General features: G+C 46.4%; 1 protein-coding gene across 4 annotated transcripts in view; it reads right to left on the reverse strand.

Annotated features, from left to right (window-relative positions):
- Window positions 1-24,287, reverse strand: part of LOC140385858 (intermembrane lipid transfer protein VPS13B-like) — a 1,311,478-nt gene that overhangs the window by 84,248 nt on the left and 1,202,943 nt on the right. For all 4 annotated transcript variants that reach the window (XM_072468452.1, XM_072468451.1, XM_072468450.1 and 1 more), the window contains exon 43: window positions 19,614-19,775. In XM_072468452.1, the coding sequence (XP_072324553.1) occupies window positions 19,614-19,775 (162 nt within the window). The remainder of the gene's footprint in view (window positions 1-19,613; window positions 19,776-24,287) is intronic.

The raw sequence follows: 24,287 nt of genomic DNA on the forward strand, positions 1-24,287 counted from the left end.
TGTATTTTTTGTGCTGTTGTTCGAGGGATGCATATCAGCTCGGACATTGGGAATAATTCTCTCGCTCTTCTTCAAAATAGTGCCGGGGCATTGTTTGTATCCACTTGTGAAGGCAGATTGGGGCCTCGGTTGTAATGTCTGTTCTGAAATATGTTACTTCCGACAGTGCAACAATTCCTCAGTAAATGTGCTGGAGTGTCCGCCTTGATATTTAGTGCAACAAATCCTCAGTAATGCACTAGAATATTATTAGCCTTCAATTCTTTTGCACTCAAGTTCTTGAGCAGAACGTGAACACAGAACCAGTCAGAGGCAAGAGTGCTGCCAACTGCTGGCAAATGGGATTAGGTAGGCAGGTCAGATGTTTCTCATGCGTCGTAGACTCGATGGGCTGAAGGGTCTCTTGTGTACTGTATTATTCTGTGATCTGAGCCACGACTGATCTATTTAGGTATCAGCCTATTCTTACGGCAGCTTCAAGGAGCAAATAGGGTCGTTTCAGTATTTTTAAATGTGAACGTGATATTTGGATTTGAGTCTTTATCTCAGAGAAACCTATAAAATACCAACAGGACTGGACAGGGTAGATGCAGGAAGGATGTTCCCGATGGTGGGAGTGTCCATAACCAGGGGTCACAGTCTGAGGATACGGGGTAGACCATTTAGCACAGAGATGAGAAGAAACTTCTTCACCCAGAGAGTGGTCGGCCTGTGGAATTTGTTTCCACAGGAAGTAGTTGAGGCCAAAACATTGTGTGTGGGATTCTCCGTCGGCGGGATCCTCCGTTACAACAATATTTGAGCCCAGATTTACTGTCAGAAATTTCCTGAGTACATCAGCAAGCCTTTGCCAATCATATTGAAGGATCCTTCCTGAAACATGCATGGAGAGAATTCTGATCGGCTAGCGTCACTTCTAACTAGTCAGATGTTTCACAACTCACTGGGGCAGGAAGTGGCCCCCGGTGAATGTACAAAAGCTTGTGCTACCTCGCAGTTTGAACCAGCCTGTGTTGGAATATTTAATTAAATGCCCAATCATGTACAGGAAAATGAAATAAAGAGAGAGAAAGAAGGGATTAGGAGAGAACAAGGTTGGAGAATCGCCGGGGGCGCGGTGTGAATCCCGCCCCGCCGCTCCGATGCCGTTTTTTTGGTGTGAATCCCGCTCCGCCGTTCCGACGCCGGTTTTTTGGTGTGAATCCCGCCCCGCCGTTCCAGGGCCACGGTGGCCTGGCCCGCAATCGGGACCCACCGATCTGCGGGCAGGTCTGTGCCGTGGAGGCACTCTTTCCCTCCGCACCAGTCTGTGCAAAGCTCCGCCATGGCCGTCGCGGAGAAGAAACTCCCTGCGCATGCACAGGAAACACGGCAGCGGTTCTGTGCATGTACCAGAATACATCGGCGCTCCTGAGCATGCGTCAACTCGCGCCAGTGTAACATTCCTGTGTAATTGTATTTTTAACAGCGTGATCAATCTTAATCCCTGCCAAAAACGTCTTAGCACTGAAAATTAACTTTCCAAGTGTGGGAAACGTTCCATCCAATTTTAATGATTGTTGAAGATTAAAAAAATAAACAACACAATTTTTTAACTGAAATCTTGGCCGGGATTCTCCGGTATCTGGCTGTACCGGCGCCAAGAGCGGCGCCAACTTCTCCAGCGCTGGCCTAGCCCCCGAAGGTGCGGAGGATTCCGCACCTTCCGGGCGGCCCGACGCCAGAGTGGTTCACGCCGCTCATGGCGCCGGTACGGCCCACCCCGCCGGATACCGGAGAATCCCGGCCCTGGGGCGGGATTCTCCCCTACCCGGCAGGGCGGGGGGTCCCAGTGTGATGGAGTGGTGGGAACCACTCCGGCGTCGGGCCGCCCCAAAGGTGAGGAAGTCTCCGCACCTTTAGGGACCAAGCTCTCACCTTGAGGGGCTAGGCCCGCGCCGGAGTGGTTGGCGCTCCACTGGCTGGCGTGGACTGCCTTTGGCACCACGCCAGCCAGGGCCGAAAGGTCTTTGCATGTCGGCAGAAGTCCGTGCATGCGCGGGAGCGTCAGTTAACATCATCCCCACGCATGTGCAGGGGAGGGGGTCTCTTCCGCCTCCGCCATGGTGAAGACCATGGCAAAGGCGGAAGAAAAAGAGTGCCAGATGGCGCTGACCCGCCCGCCGATCGGTGGGCCCTGATCGCGGGCCAAGCCACCGTGGGGGCACCCCCCGGGGCCAGATCGCCCCGCGCCACCCCCAGGACCCCGGAGCCCGCCCGCGCCCGCCGGTAAAGTAGGTGGTTTAATCCACGCCGGCGGGAGAGGGTTGACAGCGGCGGGAATTCGGCCCAACACGGGGCGGAGAATCGCTGGGGGGGGGGGGGGGCGGCCGACCGGCGTGGCGCGATTCCCACCCCCGCCGACCGGCGCGGCGCGATTCCTGCCGAATCTTTGTTGACGGAGAATTCGGGACACGGCGGGGGTGGGATTCACACCAGCCCCCGGCGATTCTCCGACCCAGCGGGGGGTCGGAGAATCCCGCCCAAGATATCAGTTAAAACATTGTGCTTTTTATTTTTTTTATCTTCAACAATAATTAAAATTGGATGGAACGTTTCTCCACACTTGGAAAGTTAATTCTCAGTACCAACACGTTTTTGACAGGGATTAAGACTGATCATGCTGTTAAAAATACAATTACACTGGAATGGACAAGCCCTAACCTTTCTGGGCAGGGGGAGGGGGGGCTGCTGTAGTTTAATGAATCTAGTGGTAAGTACTACAAATTCACACCATTCCATGTCTGTCAATTTCAATGATGCGTCTCTGGGTGAGATTTTGCTACAGCACAGCTCCTGGAGGATTAGGAGTAACTCAGACAGAACATTTTGCATTTATGCCTTTATCTGCACCCGTATAGTCGCCAGAGGTTGCTGTTCAATTTATTCGCAATAATGCCGAGTGCTGATAGCCTCAACGTTAGTTTCATTGCATAAACTGAGTCATTGTTTCAAACCCTCAGTCAGGGCCAAAAGATGTCACAACTGCAAAACATTCTTTTCCAATTATGATCACTACCTGAAAGGAAAAGCTACGGCGGTATCGAGGTCAAGTACATAGAAGAGATATACGTTAAGCTTACTGCAGACAGATATCTTAAGCATACAGCAGAGCTTTATATAATATTTTGTAATCCAACCAAAACAATTGAGTTTTAGGTTGTTTCAAAAAATAAGCTTAATGGATTTATCTCGTTAGTAGACAGTAAAATGGCTAAATCTATAATAGTCTTGGAAAGCCAAAAGATATAATTGTCACTTCAATTCTGAATGTAACTAAGTCAGTTAATCTTGGAAACCTACACCGGGAGGCTTCACTGATACAAGTACCTCTGGGGCACATTTGGCCAGGGACTCGGGTCTCTCCATGTACGTCTGTGTGCAATTAATTTGTTTAATTTATAAATATTAGTTAATGCCAAAGAAAAACAGCCTCAGCAGTCGGATCCATTCGACCAGTTAGAAAATCAGCAAGGAAAGTAAATAGATGGGGGTCATGTAGACGGTAAATGTTTCTATTGGATAAGCTAGTAGCAGTTGGGGAAATTACATTGGGAAGGAATAAGAAACCTTCTAGAGTTAATGGTCATTTATTAATTTACATTAGTTAGTTAAGTACAGCTCAGATTTTCTATTTAGATTTCACGCTGGCAATTCGGTGGTGTAAGGTTGCATGCATGCACTGCTGTACAACCCTACTGCACATAAAGGCAGTCAATAATAATAATAATCTTTATTGTCACAAGTAGACTTACATTAACACTGCAATGAAGTTACTGTGAAAATACCCTAGTCGCCACACTCAGGCGCTTGTTTGGGTACACGGAGGGATAATTCAGAATGTCCAGTTCACCTAACAAGCACGTCTTTCGGGAGTTGTGGGAGGAAACTCGGAGCATCCGGAGGAAACCCACGCAGACATGGGGAGAACGTGCAGACTCTGCACAGAGAGTGACCCAAGCCGGGAATCGAACCCGGAACCTGGAGCTCTGAAGCAACAGTGCTACTGTGCCGCCCGAGAGAAAGAATGTTGTTAAGAATAGGTAGAGGAGAAGGCTATGGAAATCGACCGAGAGTGGTCATGGAAGTAAGTTGCCACCGAGGCAGGCTTTGGAAAAGGGTTCAGAACAAATGTCCCTAACAGAAGAAAAATTGCTTTGTGAATGCAAATATTGCCTTTGTCTGCCTGTGCAAGTTGTCATGAAAGTTAAAGGGCTGTTTAATGGGAACTAGTGTGCTAGGGTTAAGAAACTACCTGTAATCTATTAGTCTTAGAGTTGAAGTTTAAAATTAAAACTACTGTTTTCTTTTCTTGTTTTACTAATGTTTGTTTATAAAATAACCAAGCCCTGTCCTGTGTCTTATATTATCATTCCTGGAACAAACTGATCTTTCTGCACTGTCTTAAAACTTTAAAAAGTTATGGTTCTGGTCAATCTCTTGTTGAGAGATGACCAGGCATCTGTAACATTGATAGACTTCTGGTTAGGGACACAGGGATTGTGTGCTCAGTTGACTGGAGGTCAAAATAGTAAATGAGCTAATAAGAGTAGCTTAGTCCTTGGTTCTGGTATTTGGTAAGGGTATTCCATGGTATTCCACTCAGCTATTTTTACAGGAGGTGCACAATAAGTGTTGTCAATAATCCCATTAATGTAAAAAGTTCTGGCATTTGAAAAGTGGAAGAACGGTTTGGTGGTGCGATCGTGTTGTAGTTGGCAGAATATGGCAGAATATGACCTACCAAATCTAAGGAGAAACTCAGGAATTTGCCAGGCAGTTTAACTTCAGTGGTGGGGAAGCTTCGAGAAACAATTATTCAGGACAGCATTAGTAGTTACACAGAAAAATGTGGGTTGATTAGAAAGAGCCAGCGTGAATTTCGAAAGGGGAAATCATATTTAGCTAACATGCTGTAGTTTTTTTGAAGAGGTAAGAGAAAGGGTTGATGAGGGTAACTCTGTTGATGTGTACATGGACTTTCAAAAGGCATTTGATACAGTGCCACACAACAGACTTGTGAGAAAGGTTATATAGGTCATTGAATAAAAGAGACATTAGCAATGTGGATACAAAATTGGTTAAGTGATACGAAAAAGAAAGAAAGAGTCGATGCATATTTTTCAGACTGTAGGAAGGTTTGTAATGAAGTTCCCCAGGGGTCAGTATTGGGACCCTTGCTTTTCCTCATATATATTAATGATCTGGATCTTGGCATGTAGGGTACAGTTTCAAAGTTTGCGGATGATAGAAAACCTGGAAATATTGCAAACTGTGAGGGTAACAGCATAAAACTTCAAAAGGACACAGACAAGTTGATGAAGTGGGCAGATAGGTGGCAGATGATGTTCAATGCGCAGAAGTGTGAGCTGATGCATTTTGGTAGGAAGAATATGGATAGACAATATAAAATAAGGGGTACTATTCTTCGGGGGTACAAGAGCAGGGGGACCTGGGTGTATATGTACATAGATCATTGAAGGTGGCAGGACAGGGGGAAGAGAGCAGTTAACTGGAGCTTTCCGCTGGGAAACCCACGGCAGGGGTTGCACCGTTGGTGGGACCAGAAGGTTCTGCCGGCGTGAACAGCTGTGAAATTTCAGCCCTGGGCTTTATTAAAAGGGGCATAGAGTACAAGAGCAAGGAGGTTTTGCTAAACGTATACAAAATGCATCAGCTCATACTATAGAAGTCTACAAAATAATGAGGGGCATAGATGAGGTAGATAGTCAACATCTTTTCCCAAAGGTAGAGGAGTCTAGAAGTAGAGGGCTTCGGTTTAAGGTGAGAGGGGAGAGATACAAAAAAGATCAGAGGGGAAATTTCTTCACACAGAGGGTGGTGAGCATTTGGAGCTGCCAGAGGCAGTGGTAGAGGCGGGTGCAATTTTTTCCTGTAAAAAACAGTTAGCCAGTTACATGGGCAGGGGGGGGTATAGAGGGATGTGGGCCAAATGCGGGCAAGTGGGACTAGCTTAGTGATAGAAACTGGGTGGCATGGAGAAGCTGGGCCGAAGGGTCTGTTTCCACGCTGCAAATGTCAATGACTCCATGACTCTATGACACGAGTTAGACCTCAGCTGGAGGATTGTGTACAGGTCTGGGCGCCATAATATAGGAAGGATGTTGACAAACTTGAGAGCGCAGAAGAGGTTTACAAGAATGTTTCTATGGATGACAAACTTCAGTTATGAGGATAGATTGAAGAAGTTCAGACTGGAGATTTGATATCCAAAATCATGACGGGACTGGACAGAGTAGATAGGGAGAAACTGTTTCCGCTGACAAAAGGATTGAGAATGAGTAGGCACAGATTTAAACTGATTTGCAAAAGGAGCAAGTGTGATGTGAGAAAACCTTTTCATGCAATGAGTGGTTCAAACCTAGAATGCACTGTCTGTAAGTTTGTTCAAGACAGGATCAATCAAGACATTCAAAAGGGAATTGGATGATTACTCGACTAGAAACAATGTGGTGGGGTACGGGGAAAAGGCAGGAGAATGGTACAAAGTCTTGATGCTCACTTGGCGACCCGGTGCAGACATGAGGGGCTGAATGGCCTCCTTCTGTGCCCAAACAAGTCCGTGATTCTGTGTATGTGGAAGCTGGTGTGCGGAATTCAAACAAAGAGGGGAACTTTGTCACTGTGAGGAACAGCACAGGGACAGGAGCATGGGAAATGGGGGGAAGCCATTTTTAAATAATCCTGCTCACCACCATTAGACAAAAAGTCAACGCATTTTAGATGCTTTGGCACCTAAAGTAGAAGGCAGGAGTAGAGAAACTGCAAGAGAGGAATAGAGCCTTCACAGGGTGCAGGGTGGGAAGAAGGCATACTCCAGATAGTTGTCGGAGCCTGTGGGCTTGTAACAGATGTCTGTAGGATCAGCGTTGTTTTTAAATTAGTGCTTCACTAGCAAATCTGGGATAAACTAGAACTATTCACAGTGCTACAATTACCAATGTAGCTTTACAGGAACTCATTTTAAAAAGGAGTCATTTATGTGAGTTAAAAGACTTCCTCACAGCATTCCTGCATTGAATTTCGCCGTAGGTTTAAAAGTTACAATTTATGAACGTCCCTGGCATCCGCTTCTGTGTGGCTCACCAGGATAGCACCTTGCTGTGCTTTCCATGTACTGCTCCTTGTAGTATATGACCTTTCCATTCACAGAAGCATCATGTGTCGGAAGAAATGCCGCAAGTCAGCGAAAGCACTGCACTGTCCTAGGGAGCTACACAGAAGCAAGTGGAAGGCTACTTTTTATTTGGAAAAAAAACATTCCCGAACAAAGCAGAGACTAATTGCTCTTTGAGAAACTGAAGCGATGGCCCATAAGGTTAATACAGGCAACACAAAAGTTAACTCCAATATTAGTTTCATGAAGGGAAAAAAGAATTAAAAAGCTACACCAACAATGGTTCTGGTGAACTTTAAAGTCTATTCGGGGTTATTAGGTGTCACGTTTAGTTCTCGAGAAGGATTGCATTTGAAGTTGAAGTTTTTCTTCGCAACAAATCAGACAATATCGTTATTGAAACTCTGTTGGGTAGGGATTAAGGAATTTTAACCTTTTGTACAGAAGAGCAAGGAGTACATTTTGACTAAAAGTGATTCTAGTACATATGGCACTGAGGTAGAAAATTAACAATTACTTGAGTCAAAGAGCAACAGGTTACTAGTTCCTTCAGAAAAGAAAGTATTAATGTGGATTCCCAGTTGCTCACAGTGTTGGAGGAAGTTAGTGTTTGAAAAGAAAAAGCTCCAGCCCTGTTGCTGAGGAAGAAAGCCTGAAGAAATTGATTTAATTAAACACAAACTAATTAGGTCACCCATCTGGAATGTTGACCGTCCCCAGTGAATGTGCACGATCCATTCATTGCCGCGCCATTAGCGTAACAGAAAAGGCTCTGTGTGTTCACTGCAATGGGCATGCTAGGTTAAACTCTGCCAGAGTTTCAGACAATTTATTGTATCCTGAAACATTTTTACAGGAAAATTTCTCGCATGCGATACTCCAAAACAGGAGTGTTTTGAGATGTAACACATCTATTATTGAGTTCGCAACATGTTTAAGAAAACAAGAGGGTAGCAAGGCCATATAAACCTCTACAGTTGTCGTTGTGCATTTCAGGATTCAGGAAATTTGCCAGGTTGACAAGTACACAGGGTTGGCATTTTGTAGAATGACCCTACAAAGAGCTAACAGGGTGACCTGTGTAAACATCGAACATAGTGAAATTGCCATTTATAATATGGATCATATAAAATGGGTAATTTTTTTAAATAGAAAGCAACACTCCGTAATTGTGCAATGCCTGCATAATAAGAAACATGAGAGGTTAACATTGAGTAACTTCATTTTCTTTCCCACTGTAAGTATGTGGTATCCGAGACCCCTGTCCTAACTCACTTTATTCCCTGGTGCAATCCAAGTATGAACGCGAGCCTTTGGGGCAGTTACTGATTCCAAGTGCACAGATTATTTCACATTTATCTTCAGATCTGGTTTAAATGTTCTGAAACTTCAGTAACTTGGCAAATTCAGAACTATCAAGAGGACTGAAATAATTTTATTGCTATGAAGTCATCTAACATTCCTCTAATCTAACACTCTGAGGGCTTGTCCGCACTTGGGGCTTTAATTCCATCTTTCATCTGCTGTGAGCTATTAAACACTTTATTTAGCATGGAAACAATTATGTCCAAATGCCATGTTCAACCATAACTAAATATTCAAAATAATCTTTGTTGACTAACATTTTTGTGGCACTTCATTGCAGCACATGGTACCTATTATTCCACTCTACGTCCTCGTACTTTCATGCAGTTTTCAACATGCAAAAAAGCTGCGAATTCCAATTCCTGAAAATAAACTTCTATATTTTTATCTCAATCTCGTACACCAGTGGAATCTATAAAACCTGACCATCACCACTTACTTTTCCTCATTAGAAAGTGTACTAGATTGTTCCTTCTTTCCTCTACAGGGATGCAATCACCTGCTCCCCAGTCAACTCTCCAAATAAGTTATCATTCATATTATTCTGGCTCTACTTTGTGAAACTTTTCCACATACAGTCTGTGAATAAGGCACGCAAAAGGTTGAAGGAAAATAAAATGGCCGCTTGAAAAGTCCTTGGGTGACTTGGGCAGCACAGTGGTTAGCACAGTTGCTTCACAGCTCCAGGGTCCCAGGTTCCATTCCCAGCTTGGGCCACTGTCAGTGCAGAGTTTGCACACTCTCTCCGTGTCTGCGTGGGGTTCTTCTGAATGCTCCGGTTTCCTCCCACGGTCCAAAGATGAGCAGGTTAGGTGGATTGGCCATGATAAATTGCCCTTAGTGTCCAAACAAGTTAGGTGGGGTTACTGGATTACAGGGACTCTGTGGCGGCGTGGGCATAAGTAGGGTGCCCTTTCAAAGGCCGGTGCAGACTCGATGGGCCGAATGGCCACCTTCTGCATTGTAAATTCTATGACTCAATCACCAGAACGATTTCTGTAAAACTTTCACCATTACTTGTCCCTCTGCATTTTATCTCAAAATCATTTTCATAGAATCCCGACAGTGCAGGAGGCAATTCAACCCATCGAGACTGCATTGAATCTCCAAAAGAACACACTTTACCTAGGCCCACTGCCCTCGACGCCCTATTCCCGTAGCCTAACCTGCACATGCCTGGACTCCAAGGGACAATTTAGCATGGCCAATCTGCCTAACCCGCTCATCTTTGGGAAGAAACGGGAGCACCCGGAGGAAACCCACGCAGACACGGGGAGAACATGCAAACTCCACGTAGTCACCCAAGGCTGGAATCAAACCCGGGTCCCTGGCGCTGTGAAACAGCAGTGCTAGCCACTGCAGCTAAATTGAGGCCCTTAATTCACCACATAAGCATCTCATCATGCTGCTGCGGATATTCAACCAGTGGCGAGTGATGGCCTTGCCATGTGAGCAAGGGGGTTCTCTCCCTGTACCCAAAGGAAGGACCTGCCAGCAGAAAGGGTTGCCCCCGCAGGAAAACATGATCCCGTCCTCCCAGCAGGCCTGCCCCACTCACCTGTGTTCCGGGACTCCAGCAATAATCCTTCTCCTGGGGCTACCTGCAATACTGGCAGTGACCACTGCTCCGGGTGGTGCTGCTGGTCGACAGTTCTCACAGGCAAGAATTTCTCCCCTGCAGGGTCCAGAAATCCCATCAGACTGCCCAATTTGGGCCCTCGGAAATAGCTTTGGAAGTGTTGCCATTGGCTTTCTAGCCGGTGGAAGAGCTCATTGTCCTGCACATTAAATTCTGCCCAAGACTTCAGTACATTATCTGTACTTTAGGTGAAGTCTCAGGGGAGAACTAAATTCTTGGAGGAACTGTCCTTTGGATGAAACACTAATTCAAAACTTCATCCATCCGATGGCTGGTTTAGCACACTGGGCTAAATCGCTGGCTTTGAAAGCAGACCAAGACAAGCCAGCATCACGGTTCAATTCCCGTACCAGCCACCCCGAACAGGCGCCGGAGTGTGGCGACTAGGGGCTTTTCACAGTAACTTCATTTGAAGCCTACTTGTGACAATAAGCGATTTTCATTTAGGGGCTGGTTTAGCACACTGGGCTAAATCGCTGGCTTTTAAAGCAGACCAAGGCAAGCCAGCAGCACGGTTCAATTCCCGTACCAGCCTCCCCAAACAGGCGCCGGAATGTGGCGACTAGGGGCTTTTCACAGTAACTTCATTTGAAGCCTACTTGTGACAATAAGCGATTTTCATTTCATTTTTCATTTCACTTCAGATGGTGAAAATACCAGCAAAAATAATTTGTTGCTCATGCATCTCATTTACAGTTTTTCAGTGCGGACATATTGGGCGAAATTCTCCGGAAACGGAGCGATGTCCGCCGACAGGCGCCCAAAACGGCGCAAATCAGACGGGGCATCGCGCCGCCCCACAGGTGCGGAATGCTCCGCATCTTTAGGGGCCGAGCCCCAACCTTAAGGGGCTAGGTCGGCGCCGGATGAATTTCCGCCCCGCCAGCTGGCGGAAAAGGCCTTTGGTGCCCCGCCAGCTGGCGCGGAAATGACATCTCCGGGCGGCGCATGCGCGGGAGCGTCTGCGGCCGCTGACAGCTTCCCACGCATGCACAGTGGAGGGAGTCTCTTCTGCCTCCGCCATGGTGGAGACCGTGGCGGAGACGGAAGGGAAAGAGTGCCCCCACGGCACAGGCCCGCCCGCGGATCGGTGGGCCCCAATCGCGGACCAGGCCTTCGTGGGGGCACCCCCCGGGGCCAGATCGCCCCGCGCACCCCCCAGGACCCCGGGGCCAGATCGCCCCGCGCACCCCCCAGGACCCCGGAGCCCGCCAGCGCCGCCTTGTCCCGCCGGTCAGGAAGGTGGTTTAATTTACGCCGGCGGGACAGGCATTTTAGAAGCGGGACTTCGGCCCATCCGGGCCAGAGAATCAAGCGGGGGGGCCCGCCAACCGGCGCGGCGCGATTCCCGCCCCCGCCGAATCTCTGGTGCCGGAGACTTCGGCAACCGGCGGGGGCGGGATTTACGCCAGCCGCCGGCGATTCTCCGACTCGGTGGGGGGTCGGAGAATCTCGCCCATTGATTGTGATGTTTGCATTCATAACATTAACTATATTTACAATTGTGGCGTGCATAAGGGTCCTTCCTGTTTATTCCTTTATTTCCCCTTTCTGGTATTTTGACGTTATTATTTTTGATCCATGGATGATTAACGGACATGTCTCTTTAAGGCAAACAGTCTGTATCTTTCATTCAAGAAGCAGAATTCAGAAGGTACAGGAGAGATCATTCTGCTAGCCTGCGCTGGTTTAAACAAGAATTGCAGACTTTGTGGTGCCAGAGAGATGAGGTGGGACTCGGTTTGACTGGTCGGCTGGTGTCCAACGAATGGGCCAAAAGGCCGTACTCTGCCCGGTAACAGGTGGCGATTGGATTCTATCCCAGTGGAATGCTTTTCAGAGTCCAGAGGAGTTCCAGTTTTGATCTTCGTAGCACAGAAGCTGATGTGTGTGCTTTCTCTCACTCCAGAAAAGCTGCTGTGACTGCTGTATTTCTGAAACTATAGAGACCTGACTGAATATTCTACAGAGAAGACCATTACAGGCTGCTAACAGAGGGTTTAACCTGCAGGCTTGTTATGAAGGAAGGTGCGCTAAAAACCATAATCTGAAACAAAGACTCTTTTGTCCTTTTACTTATGATTTTTTAGCCCATTCTTCCCCTCAGTGTTTGTCTATCTTTTATGTGTGTGTGGAATGTGGGGGGCAAGTTAAAGTGGGAATTAGGTATCAGTTAATAGTTAACCAGTTGTATTAGCTGCATATTTCATTATAATTCTTGCTATAAATAAACAGTAATTGTGTTTAAATTTACAAACCGAGTGACTGTAATTGTTGCGTCCAAAAACTTTGCATGTTTTTCTAAAAATTATTGGTTAATTTACTTGTGTTATAACTATGGGGCACGTGGGGTTGGTATTCACTGCGCACTAGCCCAGGGTGTTGTAACACACGTGAAACATCTTTAAATATATTAAGGGTAAAATTTGGGAGGCGATTCTCCAATATGGAGGCCAAGTGTTCGCGCCGTCGTGAAACGCGACACAGGGCCCGGGCACGACCTATTCTGGCCCACAGGAGGCCAGCACAGCGCTGGAGCGGTTCACGCCGCTCCAGCGTCCTTACGCGGTGCCAAATGGGCGCCGCGCTAACCCGCGCATGCGCAGTTGGGGCAGCCCAATCCTGTGCATGCACAGTTGGGCCGCGCCATCCTGCGCATGTGCGGGGAACGTCTTACGCATGCTGGCCCTTCACCAACATGGGGCCGGTGTTCTGGGGCCGCGCGGAAGGAGGTAGGCCCGGGGGGGGGGGGGTGGGAAGAGGCTGGCCCGCCGATTGGTGGGCCCTGATCGTGGGTTATACCCCATCGGAGGCCACCCCGGTGAAGGAGCCCCCATCCCTCCCCCACAGGCCGCCCCCCCCCCCCCAGCGTTCCGCAGAGTTCCCGCCGGCAGCGACCAGGGGTGGACGGCACCGGCAGGAACCTGTCGTATCGTAGCGGCCGCTCGGCCCATCCGGCTGGAGAATCGCCGCTCGCCGGGCGGCCCATTGCGAATCGCGCGCCGCTGGTTTCCGGGGGGGGGGGGTGGGAGAATCGCGTGCGGGGGTCGAGGCAGTGTGGCGCGATTCCCGCAGTGCCCCGGCAATTCTCCCACCCGGCGTGGGTGGGGGGAGGGAGAAATAGCGCCCATGGTGTTGCAGGATATGCCTAAAACTGCAAAATTCTTATTGCTTGAAGCAAAATTAGAACTTTTCAGTCATTTGAAACGAGTAATTTTGATTCGATGTGACTGACAAAAACAACAACGCACAGAAATAGTCCAAGGAGATCCAAGGATTCAAGCAACAACTGAGATACAGAAATGCAAGTGATCAAAACTGAAGCATTGTACAAGCTGTGTAAAGCAACACAACATGAAGCTCAGTCAACATATTCTGTGGTTTGCGATCTGCTAACAGAACATTTGCCACAAAGATGTCAAACCACTTGGAGCAGGAAAGTTCTTTCGGGATATCTGGTTTAATTGTCAGCTACTTCCCGAGTATTTTCATTAAACTGGATGCAAATGACATGACGGGTGCTGATTTCTGGGCCTCCATTTTCACACTGGTCCCAGTTGCTTGGACCTCTTTCTCACTCTTGTTCCTGCTGGTACATTCGTGTAGAGTGCCAAACATTACTGCCAGTCATCTCAACTGGGTGGCAGGTTTCCTTGCCAACGATAGCTTCAATAGGCAATGTCTTTAGACAATTGCAGAGCGGAATTTTCTGTTTCAGGGCTGACTGTTACAATGCTTCAGTTAAATTTAGCAGTTGATTTTCCTGTCTTCTTCTCCTCAGATGAGTGGATCAGGTGGATTGTCTGTAGAATGTCCAACTTAATTGCTGTGCCATCGTCATGTGCTGTGCTAGCTTATCACACTAGCCAATTTTCATGTCAGTACCACTGACCCACTATCGCGCTCTGTTCACTGGCCTAATCTGGTACCCTGACACAGCAATACCTTGATTTTAATATTCTCATCCTTGCTTTCAAATCATTCCATGACCTCGCTCCCTTCCTATCTCTGTAATTTCCTCACTAGCTACATTTCTGCAACAACTCTGTACTCCTCCAATTCTGGCCTCTTTTGTATGCACGGTAGCATAGTGGATAGCGCTGTTGCTTCACAGCTCCAGGGTCCCTGGTCTGATTCCCGGCTTGGATCACTGTCTGTGCGGAGTCTGCAAGTTCTCCCCGTATCTGCGCGGGTTTCCTCCGGGTGCTCCGGTTTCATCCCACAGTCCAAATATGTGCAGGTTAGGTGAATTTGACATTCTGAATTCTCTGTGTACCCAAACAGGCCCCGGAATGTGGTGACTGGGGGCTTTTCACAGTAACTTCATTGCAGTGTTGATGTAAGCCTACTTGTGACAATAAAGATTATTATTTTCCTCAATTTCCTTTGCTCCATCATTAGCTGCCAGCCAGGCAACCAACTACTTAGTTCCTAAACTTTGGAATTCCCTCCCTAAACCTCTCCATATCTCTATCTCCTCTTTTTAAGTTGTTCCTATAAAACCAACCTGACCCATTCTAATCTCTGTTTACATGGCTTGGTATCAACTCCTGTCTTGTCAATGCTCCATGGGACATGGTACGTTGGAGATTTTAACTATATGTGTGTTGTTCTGCTGTTCCATTGTATCAATAGCATCAGCATCATGGCTGGATTTAACTGCCAAGTCAGCAGCTGGTAGGAATCCACGGGATTGGAATTTCCCACCCCAAAGTCAATGGACCTTTCGCGGAAGTGTTAAATTTCTTCCTCACCCATGACGATTCCTATGGCACATGGGACTGGACATTCCTGTCAAATAACTCTTACAGTTCGGCGCAGGTATTTCACACGAGCCCCGCAGTTGTCAATTATGCCGCTTTCCGATGTCATACTTTGGTTAAAGCGACTCGACCACGTCCCAAAATGGCCATCAGTCATCTCCGCCATTTTGTTCTTCGCTTCGCTTCCGGGCAAAGTAACAGCACCTCGAAATACGTGCCTGGATTTCCGACTTCACAATTACCGAAATGATTTTGTTTTGAATCATCATGCCCCCTCACTGCGACCATATGACCCCGGAATGGGAATAGGGTAGCCTGTTTCGCCACTCTTATTAGATGACAAACGGATTTCACAGCAGCTTCCAATATGCCACTCGACAATTTTCCACATTAATGTTTTTCATTACTTTGCAGGTTTTTTTCTGTTCTACAATAAAGGCCAGTTTTTATCAATAGTGCAGATGACTCCTGGCTTATAATGATAAACATTTTTAGCTGTTGGCACTTTTTGTGGGAATATTTCGTGTGGACCTGGATTTGATTACATTGTAGCAGATTGAAATTCTTTGGCAAATTGATTAATCTTTGGCAGCAATGTGAGGACAGACAGACCTGAAAGATCCTTTGGCCTCCTTAAACCAACTCAGCAAGCTGTTTGACGTCAGGAACATCATCCCTTTAGCAGGTAAAATTCTCTACTTGTTTTTCAGATAGGCAAGAGATGGTGGCGATAAGTTTTTGTGTCCTAGTTTCTTTCATCGCCCCAGAGTGTTTATGCCATATTTCAGGGCCGTTGATTTTTATATGCAGTTTTGCACCCCTGGGGAGCCATGTTACTGAACAGCTTCTGAAACCAGCTTAGAAACTCCGCCTAAAAACGTGGCTCATATTGCGGTCTACCTCCATGCAGACAAAGGAGGAGCTGTACTTGACATGGATCATAGGTTTGACTTTGAATTCACTGCTCAGTACTCATTCAGAGTAGGATTCCAATCTGGATCAACCAGTGATTCAAATTAGGAGAATTGACTTATTGCCGAAATAAAGAGACATCCTGTCGAAGTTTTTCATCCTGTGCTCATCAGTGCAGAATCACAGGTACACCAAATGCCAAAGGGAACAACAATTTATACGGCATGAAAAGAGGGTGCTGATCGGTTGGCAAGTGATCGGTAAAGGCGTTGTCATGGGAAATACAGCATAGAACAGTTAATTGCTAAGCCTTTGATTAAATTCAAAGCATTGCCATGGGAAAAGAACCAGGGAATACCTGCCCCCAAGCTTTTGTTCAGTTCATGAAGGCACAATTCGTAGACATTCCCCCCCCCCCCCCGTTTGCAATGGACAGGGTCCTGTGTGTGAATACGAATTGAATTAAATAATACATTTTCAACAGGAGGGTTTTTTTTGTACAATTTCAATCTAAACGAGCAGATAATTTGAATGAAGCAACTTTGAGGAGTATATAAATATAAGCATTTGCTTTTCTTTTGCATTCTTCTGTGACTAATACAGAATTTAAAAACGAATACACAGGAACAAATTTGTAAGTATTAAAGTTATTGGCTTACAGTTCACACAGTTGTGAGACAAAGTGCTTCCTGACATCACCCCTGTTTAATTCAGCTCTAGGTTAAGGTTATACCTTTTTGTTCTTAGCTCGTAAACCAATTCCTCACCATTCTCCAGGGGAAAATGTTTCTCTCTAGCAACCTGACCAATATCATTAATCAACTTAAACCCCTCAATTAGACCATCGATACATAAAGGAACATGCTTATTTGTCCTAATTCAATCCTCTCGCCCCTGGTATTACTCTGTTGAATCTGCAGTGCACCCCATGAACACAGTATTTTAAATGTGGTCTAAGTAGACTTTTATGCAACTGGATAAACTGATCCCATTTGTACAGCAGGACAGTGATACACACGGACACTCCCAAAAACAGCAATTTACTTGTCAATTCAGTGTAGTGTATTCTCTGCTCACTATGCTGTGTTCTCTACACTGGGGAGACCAAACTCAAACTGTGATCTGTGTGTTGAACAGCTCTTTTTAGTCCACAAGCCTGACCCCAAGCTTTCAGCTGCTTGTCCTTTTAATTCTCCTACTCTGACCCCCGCCTCCGAATGCACCTCAATACAAACTCGAGGAACAGCACCTCATCTTTCTAACACACACTTTACAAACCCCTGTATGCAATACTAAGTTCAACAATTTCTCAGGCAGCAGGTGCTGTTAATGATTCTGCTATTGCTGTTTACACCACCTTCAGAGATCTTTGAACTGCTCAGAACTCGTTCATTTACACTGCAAAACCCATTCAAAACATTACAGCTCGTCGACTGAGGTGCAATTGTTTTTAGAGGCAAACTAAGTTCATAATTACTGTTGAAAAGCCTCTCTGGCTCTGAAAACTAATATTATGTTTGTAGAATGACATAATGATAAAAAAATCCATCTAAAAATGATTAATGATATTTTGGACATGATCGTCTGGCTGTTTACGTCGCCAGGATCACCCCCTGCTGTGGGTTTCCTGGCAGCCTAGGGTGCATTCAATGGGAAATCCAATTGACAGTGGCGAGAGCAGAAGATCCCAATGGCGGGCCGCCTCCTGCCTACGAGAAACACATTGGGGGGGGGGGGGGGGGGCAGAGAATATTGCCCATAATCTTCTACTTTGTGTGTCCGTGGCTTACCACAGGGCGATGTGAAGCGTCAAGTGCAGTTCGTGATCCACTTGATCAAATATGAGTAATTAACACTAAGGGCATTCAAATGGTCATTGGATAGACATATGGACGATAAGGGAATAGTGTAGATGGGCTTTAGAGTGGTTTCACAGGTCGGCGCAACATCGAGGGCAGAAGGGCCTGTACTGCGCTGTAATGTTCTATGTTCTAAGATTCCCGGTAGTGCCTCCTCAGACTAACAGATGGCAAATATGCATCCTACTGCACTAGCCTGAACTGCAGTGGGTCTCAAAGGAACCTTGGTTATGATATACAGGCCCACCGTCGTATGGCCATGCTCTGGTGTCCATCAACCAGGTCCCAGCTGTGGGTCAAATCGTGGTCACTGCATTGTAGGTGTGGCTCAGGAGAGTCAAAGGCACTAGAGCGGGGTGCTCTAGGTATCTGGTGATCCCTTTAAACATACACTTTCTGGCAACTCCTGAAACAAAGTGGGCTTCAGACATGGGGCCCTTTACCCTTCCTCTGGAGTCGGTTAAGATTGAGAGGGAGATGTAGGTGCTGGGCACTTTGGTGTCTCCAAACCTTGCCCACGCTATACATCCAAAAATCAAATGGAGAGAATGCCCAGAGAGCTCAGAAGGCAGAGTATGAAGTTCTTAATCTCAGAGTTGCAGGATCGAGCTCCATGGTGAGCGCAATTATTTTTTCATCTAACCTCACCAAAGCTCTGAGGCTACATTTCTATCATCACTTACAGAGGGAAGAATGCCAAGCACCCTAATCTCATCTATGACCCAATCATTTATTTTACTCACTGTAAAAATCTAATTAGAAGTGAAGGTTAATCGGTGCATTTTACTTCCTGTTTTGCTGTCTGTGAAAATACTTCAATGCAATTGGCTCCTTAACCTATCTGATTATATCACTATAGTCTGACACTTGGTGATCCCATAGTTTTGGTGCCAGGTTCAAACAATCTCTGGGAAAGGAGAAATCCATGCCACAGCAATTGCTAAATTTTTCTGGGCAGCTTTCTTCAAAGCCAGTGTTAAGCACTGTTGCTTCACTGGTAACTCAGAAATCAGGGCCGGTGACAGCTATCGTGCTGCTTTGTTTTGAAAGGACAATAAGGTGATTGCTCTGTAGAGGCAGCGCAGGAGTAGTAGCACTGATGGCATGGAGGAGATTGAGACAGGAATTAAGACAGAGAATTGTCATTTGAAGAGGTTAGGAAGGCGAGGGGATGGACAACTGAGAGAGGACTGATGTACAGCTGAGGATTTATGGCAGGGAACAGCTTAAATGCACTGGAGTCTGGTCTGAATCCAATCATCTGTTTTTCCAGTTCCTTTTGAAAAGTTAATTTGAGAGCTGAGGTTGGAAAATCCTTACAGTGTCACATCAGCTGCAATTAGGACACCTCTCAGTTTGAGCACCCTCCACATCACTTCAGCTGTCAAGAACAGGCTATTTAAAAATGAAATGAAATTCCACCTGTGTGGAACAAACTACACATCAGTGCCTCATACTTGTTAATGTTCTCTTAACCTTTCAGAACCGAAAGCTCCGCGCTGCAAGAAATAAACATTTCCTTTGACAATTTGCTTCCAGGAGCAAGAACAGAATTAAATGCAAAAGCTGTGAGGGAGCCAGAATGTTCATCATATTCATACAGAAGTTACGAGAAAATGCCAAACTTGTATCCTGACCTTGGGGTGAGAAAACATGACTGGTGTCCTTAAAGGGTTGCGCCTTGACTTGTTGGGTTACATTTAAGCTGTGCTTTGAGGTATTTAGACTAAGTTGGAGCCTGTTGCATTGGTGCATCGCTGACATTTTCCAAACTAAATCATAAAATATTTGCTTTAAACTTATTAATATCTACTTCAAGGCACCTGCTGTTATTATTACTATTCAGTCCCCTGAAGGAATCGCCAAAGAATAATTCAGCAAGCTACGTTTTGTAATACCTGGGGGGACTTGTGCGAGCGCCAGCTGTACTGATGACTGTGCTGACTAGCCAGTAGAACATTTTCATCAGTATCCACCTGGCCAAACCGCAGTGTCTCCTGAGTGTCGTTACATATCACAAAGTGGCTGAAGACCAACTCCTCTGCCTCTGGATGTTCATTCTGGAACGGAAAACATCAGTGTGCATTAGATCAGCCCTAAAGATGTTCAGCAGCCGCCCGCCTAGTGGTAAATACCATAGCCTGAAAAACCCGAGGACGTGAATACACTGGTTAACATTTCTGATGACTGACACAAGCTGGTTACTGTCAATGCCAGCATTTTAAATTCTCCATAGTGCTTAATAAAACAGTTATTTAAAAAAAAATTGGATCCTTCTGCTGGACTGGGGTCTCTTTCATGAACTGGTTTGGAACTTAAAAGTTGGCAATCGCTCTGATGTTTAATTTTTAATGACTGCAAAAATATATCGAAAAGAATACGAGCATCTTAGCTCAGCGTTCTACTTTTACAAACGAGAGAACTAAGATTTTCGAGGCGGACCAGTGAGTGGGTTCAATTTGACCGAAGTAATCTGTACGACCACTGAAATATTGCCTCTGAGAAATGTCTCTGGCACCTAACAAGCAGGTCTTGGAATTGTGAAGCAGAAATAATTTGAAATATATCAGGAAAGAAAATAGTTAAAAAAGAATCAGTGGTATGCAATGTTCACACTGATTATGCATTATTTGCTTGCATGATCTACAATGAATTGAACTTCAGCATTGAGAGAAACTGAACTACAGAACTGCACAGGAAGATTAAGCAGAGCGTTTTCTTTTGGGACGTAGTTTGTAATCGAATCCCTGGCTTCCAGATATTCAATTCTCTCTGCAACACTTGGGAAGATTCTTATGAACCAGCGACAAGGATAACATGATCCAGTGCACCCTGCTCACAGGAACGGCCCCTCATTGACACAGTACAGGGCTATTCACCTGCCCTCCACCCACGAGGGAGGAAAAAAGTACTTTTTAAAAAGAAACAGAAGAAACATTTTTTTTAAATTTCCAATTAAGAGGCCAATCCACCTACCCTGCACATCTTAGGGTTGTGGGGGTGAGACCCACACAGACACAGAGAGAGTATGCAAACTCCACGTGGACAGTCACCCGGGGCTGGAATCGAACCCTGGTCCTCGGCGCTGTGAGGTAGCAGTGCTAACCACTGGGCCACCGTGCCACCTGAAGTCAAAGAAACCTAAATGCAGATACAGTTCGAAGACAGGCCCTCACCTACCTCATTAATTAAGAGCTGCATGTCATCAACAGGAGAATAGGCCAAATCCATACCAATTTGTGAGGAGGATTACAGGAGATCAGAGTACACATTCGCACTTTGTATTTATAGTACAATGTTTTCCATAATTAATCTAGTCTAGGCTGTTCAGCTTATAAATCACAAGAGCTCTTTCAGTTAGATGGTAACTAAGATGAACCAAGAGATTAGCAGACTGGTCTGCTATCGTTCCTAGATATCCATTAGTTTTTGCCTCACATGAAATGCTGACACATTCCTGCTAGAGCTTCCAAAAGACAATTCCCTGAACTGAAGATGAAATCTGATGATTTTCTGAAATTAAGACAGGATATTTATTGCACGCGAGAGAATTTTGCACAGACACTGCCAGCTTTAAGAATTCTTCTGAATCCAGTGCGCACGTTATTTTACGGGATTCACCCCATGTTTGGTAGTTATAGAATGAAAGAAGAATTTTCAGCACCAGTTTCATCATTTTATGTCAAATCCAGGTCTTGAAGAGTCACTGTTACGTCAAAAATAACTGCATTTATGTCGCACCTTCCAAGACCAAGGATGTTCCGAAACTATTTCCAATCATGAGGGACTTTCGAAGTGTGGCCACAGTTGTGGTGGAACAAGTGGTGGGGCCTCAACTATTCACAATCTGGTGAAGGGACTGATTGTATGGTAGCTAAATTTGCTGATGTCACCAAGGTAAGTTGGAAGGGTAGGCAGAGGGTCTGCAAAGAGATATAAATAGGTTAAATCAATGGGTAAAAAACTGGCAGATGGAGAATAATGTTGGAAAATGTGGGGCGGTATTCTCCCCCTCCACGCCGGGTGGGAGAATCGGTCGCTGCCGGCGGGAACGCTGGGGGGGCGGCCTGGGGGGGGGGGGGTTCCTTCACCGGGGGGGGGGGGGGCCTCCGATGGGATCTGGCCGATCGGCGGGCCGGCCTCTCTTTCCTCTGCCGTCCCGCAAGATCCATCTGCCATCTTCTTGTGGGGCGGCCTCGGGGAGGACGGCAACTGCGCATGTGCGGGTGACGTTTTTTACACGACGCCGGCTGCGTCATTTACGCTGTGCCGCTTTTTACGCGGCGCCAAGGCCCAGCGCGCATAAAAGACGCGACCCCGCTCCTAGCCCCCCCGGAGCGGGCTCCGACGCAGGAGTGAAACACTCCGGTTTTCACACCGGCGTCGGGACTTTGTCTCCTTTTGGGACAATCGTGCCCGTGAACTTGTCCACTTTGGCAGGACGAATAGAAAAGCAGTATCCTATTCAAATGGAGAAAGATTGCAGAACGCGGTGGCACAGAGGTATCTGGGTGTACTGGTACATAGAGTCATAAAGGTCTACAGCACAGAAATAGCCCTCTGGCCCATCACATTGGCACCAGTCAAAAACAACCACCTAATTATTCTAAACCCATTTTCCAGCACTTGGCCCAAAGCCTAGTCTGCCTCGGCATCGCAAGTGCACATCTAAGTCCTTCTTAAATGTTATGAGAGTCTCTGCCTCCACCACACTTTCAGGCAGTTAGTTCCAGACCCACGCACGCTGGGTGAAAAACCTTATCCTCACATCCCCTCTAAGCCTCCTGCCCCTTACCTTTACGTCCTGGTCATTGATCTCTCTATCAATGGGGAAAGTTTGTTCCCGTCTACTCTATCTATGCCCCTTATAATTTTATACATCTCAATCATGTCCCCCCTCAGTCTCCTCTGCTCCAAGGAAAATAACCCCAGTCTATCCAATCTCTCTTCATAACTACAAATCTCCAGCTCAGGCAACATCCTGGTAAATCTCCTCTACATCCTTTCCAGTGCTGTCACAAACCCCTGCTATAATGTGGATTCCAGAACAGCACGCAATACTAGAACTGTGGCCTAACCAACAGTTTATACAGTTCCAGCATAACCTTCCTGCTCTTAAACTCAATGCCTCAGCTAATAAAGGAAAGTATACCATATGCCTTCTTCACCACTGTATCCACCTGCCCGTCGACCTTAAGGGACCGGTGTACATGTACACCAAGGTCCCTCTGATTCTCGGTGCTTCCCAGGGTCCTGCCATTCTTCCTGTATCCCCTTGTCTTATTTATCTTGCCCAAGTGCATCACCTCACACTTATCTGGATTGCATTCCATTTGCCACGAACCAGCCCGTCCATATCCTCCTGTAATCTAAGGCTATCCTCCTCACTATTTACCACATGAATCGCAAAAGGCCAGTATGCAGATACAGCAAGTGATTAGGAAGACAGATGGAATGATGGCACTATTACCAGGAGAATGGGGCGGCATGATGGCACAGTGGTTAGCACTGCTGTCTCACAATGCCAAGGAGCCAGATTCGATTCTGGCCTTGGGTGACTGCCTGTGTGTAATTTGCACCTTCTCCCAGTGGTGTGTGTGTGTGTGTGGGGGTTTCCTCCGGGTGCCCCGGTTTTCTTCCACAGTCCAAAGATGTGCAGGTTAGGTGGATTGGCCATGCAAAGGTTAGGTGAGGATAGAGTGGGGGGGGGGGGGGGGGGAGCGTGGGCCTGGGTAGGATGCGAATGGCCGCCATTTGCACTGTAGGGATTTTGTGATTCTATGAATGGAATCTTAAAATACGGATGTTTCACTGCACCTGTACATGGGCCACACCTCGATAAATGTTACATAATTTTGGTCTCCTTGTTCGAAAAAAATATAGAATTATGTTAGAAGCAGTACCGTGAAGGTTCACTCTACTCATCCTGGGATGAGGGGACCGATTGTATGTAGAAAAGCTGAGCAGGTTGAGCTTGTACCCAATGACATTTAGGAGAATGAGAGAGGGCCTGTGTGAAACACAACAGATCCTGAGGGGATTTCACAGGATAGATGGTGGAAGGATGTTTCCACTTATGGGAGAGGCCAGAACCAGGTGGCACAGTCTAAGAAAAGGTCTACAATTTAAGAAAGAGATGAGGAGAAATGTTTTTCCTCAAAAAGTCTTAAGTCTATGGAAATCCCTTCCCCAGAGAGCAGTGGAGGCTGGTCACTGAATTCATTCAAGGCAGAGTTAGATGTATCACTTTTTTTTTATTGATAGGCAAGGGGAGTCAAGGGTTAAAGTGCCGAATGTGGCATTTTATACCAAATACATCTGAGGCATTTCTAATCCAAGGGTGGGAAGGGGTGTGAGACGAAGGCGGGTGTCTGGAGTTTGGTCGCAGATACGCCTTGATGTCACTGAATGGCAGAGCAGGCTGAGGAGCTCAACTGCCAATTCCAGTGCTCCTAATTGGCAATTAAAAGAGTTTTAATGATTTGAACAATGTCAAAGTAAAATTCTGTGGATGCTGGAAATCTGAAATAAAGGCACAAACTGGTGGAAATACTCAGCAGGTCTGGCAGCAT

This window comes from Scyliorhinus torazame, chromosome 11, assembly GCF_047496885.1.
Source record: "Scyliorhinus torazame isolate Kashiwa2021f chromosome 11, sScyTor2.1, whole genome shotgun sequence".
Taxonomy (NCBI): Eukaryota; Metazoa; Chordata; class Chondrichthyes; order Carcharhiniformes; family Scyliorhinidae; genus Scyliorhinus; species Scyliorhinus torazame.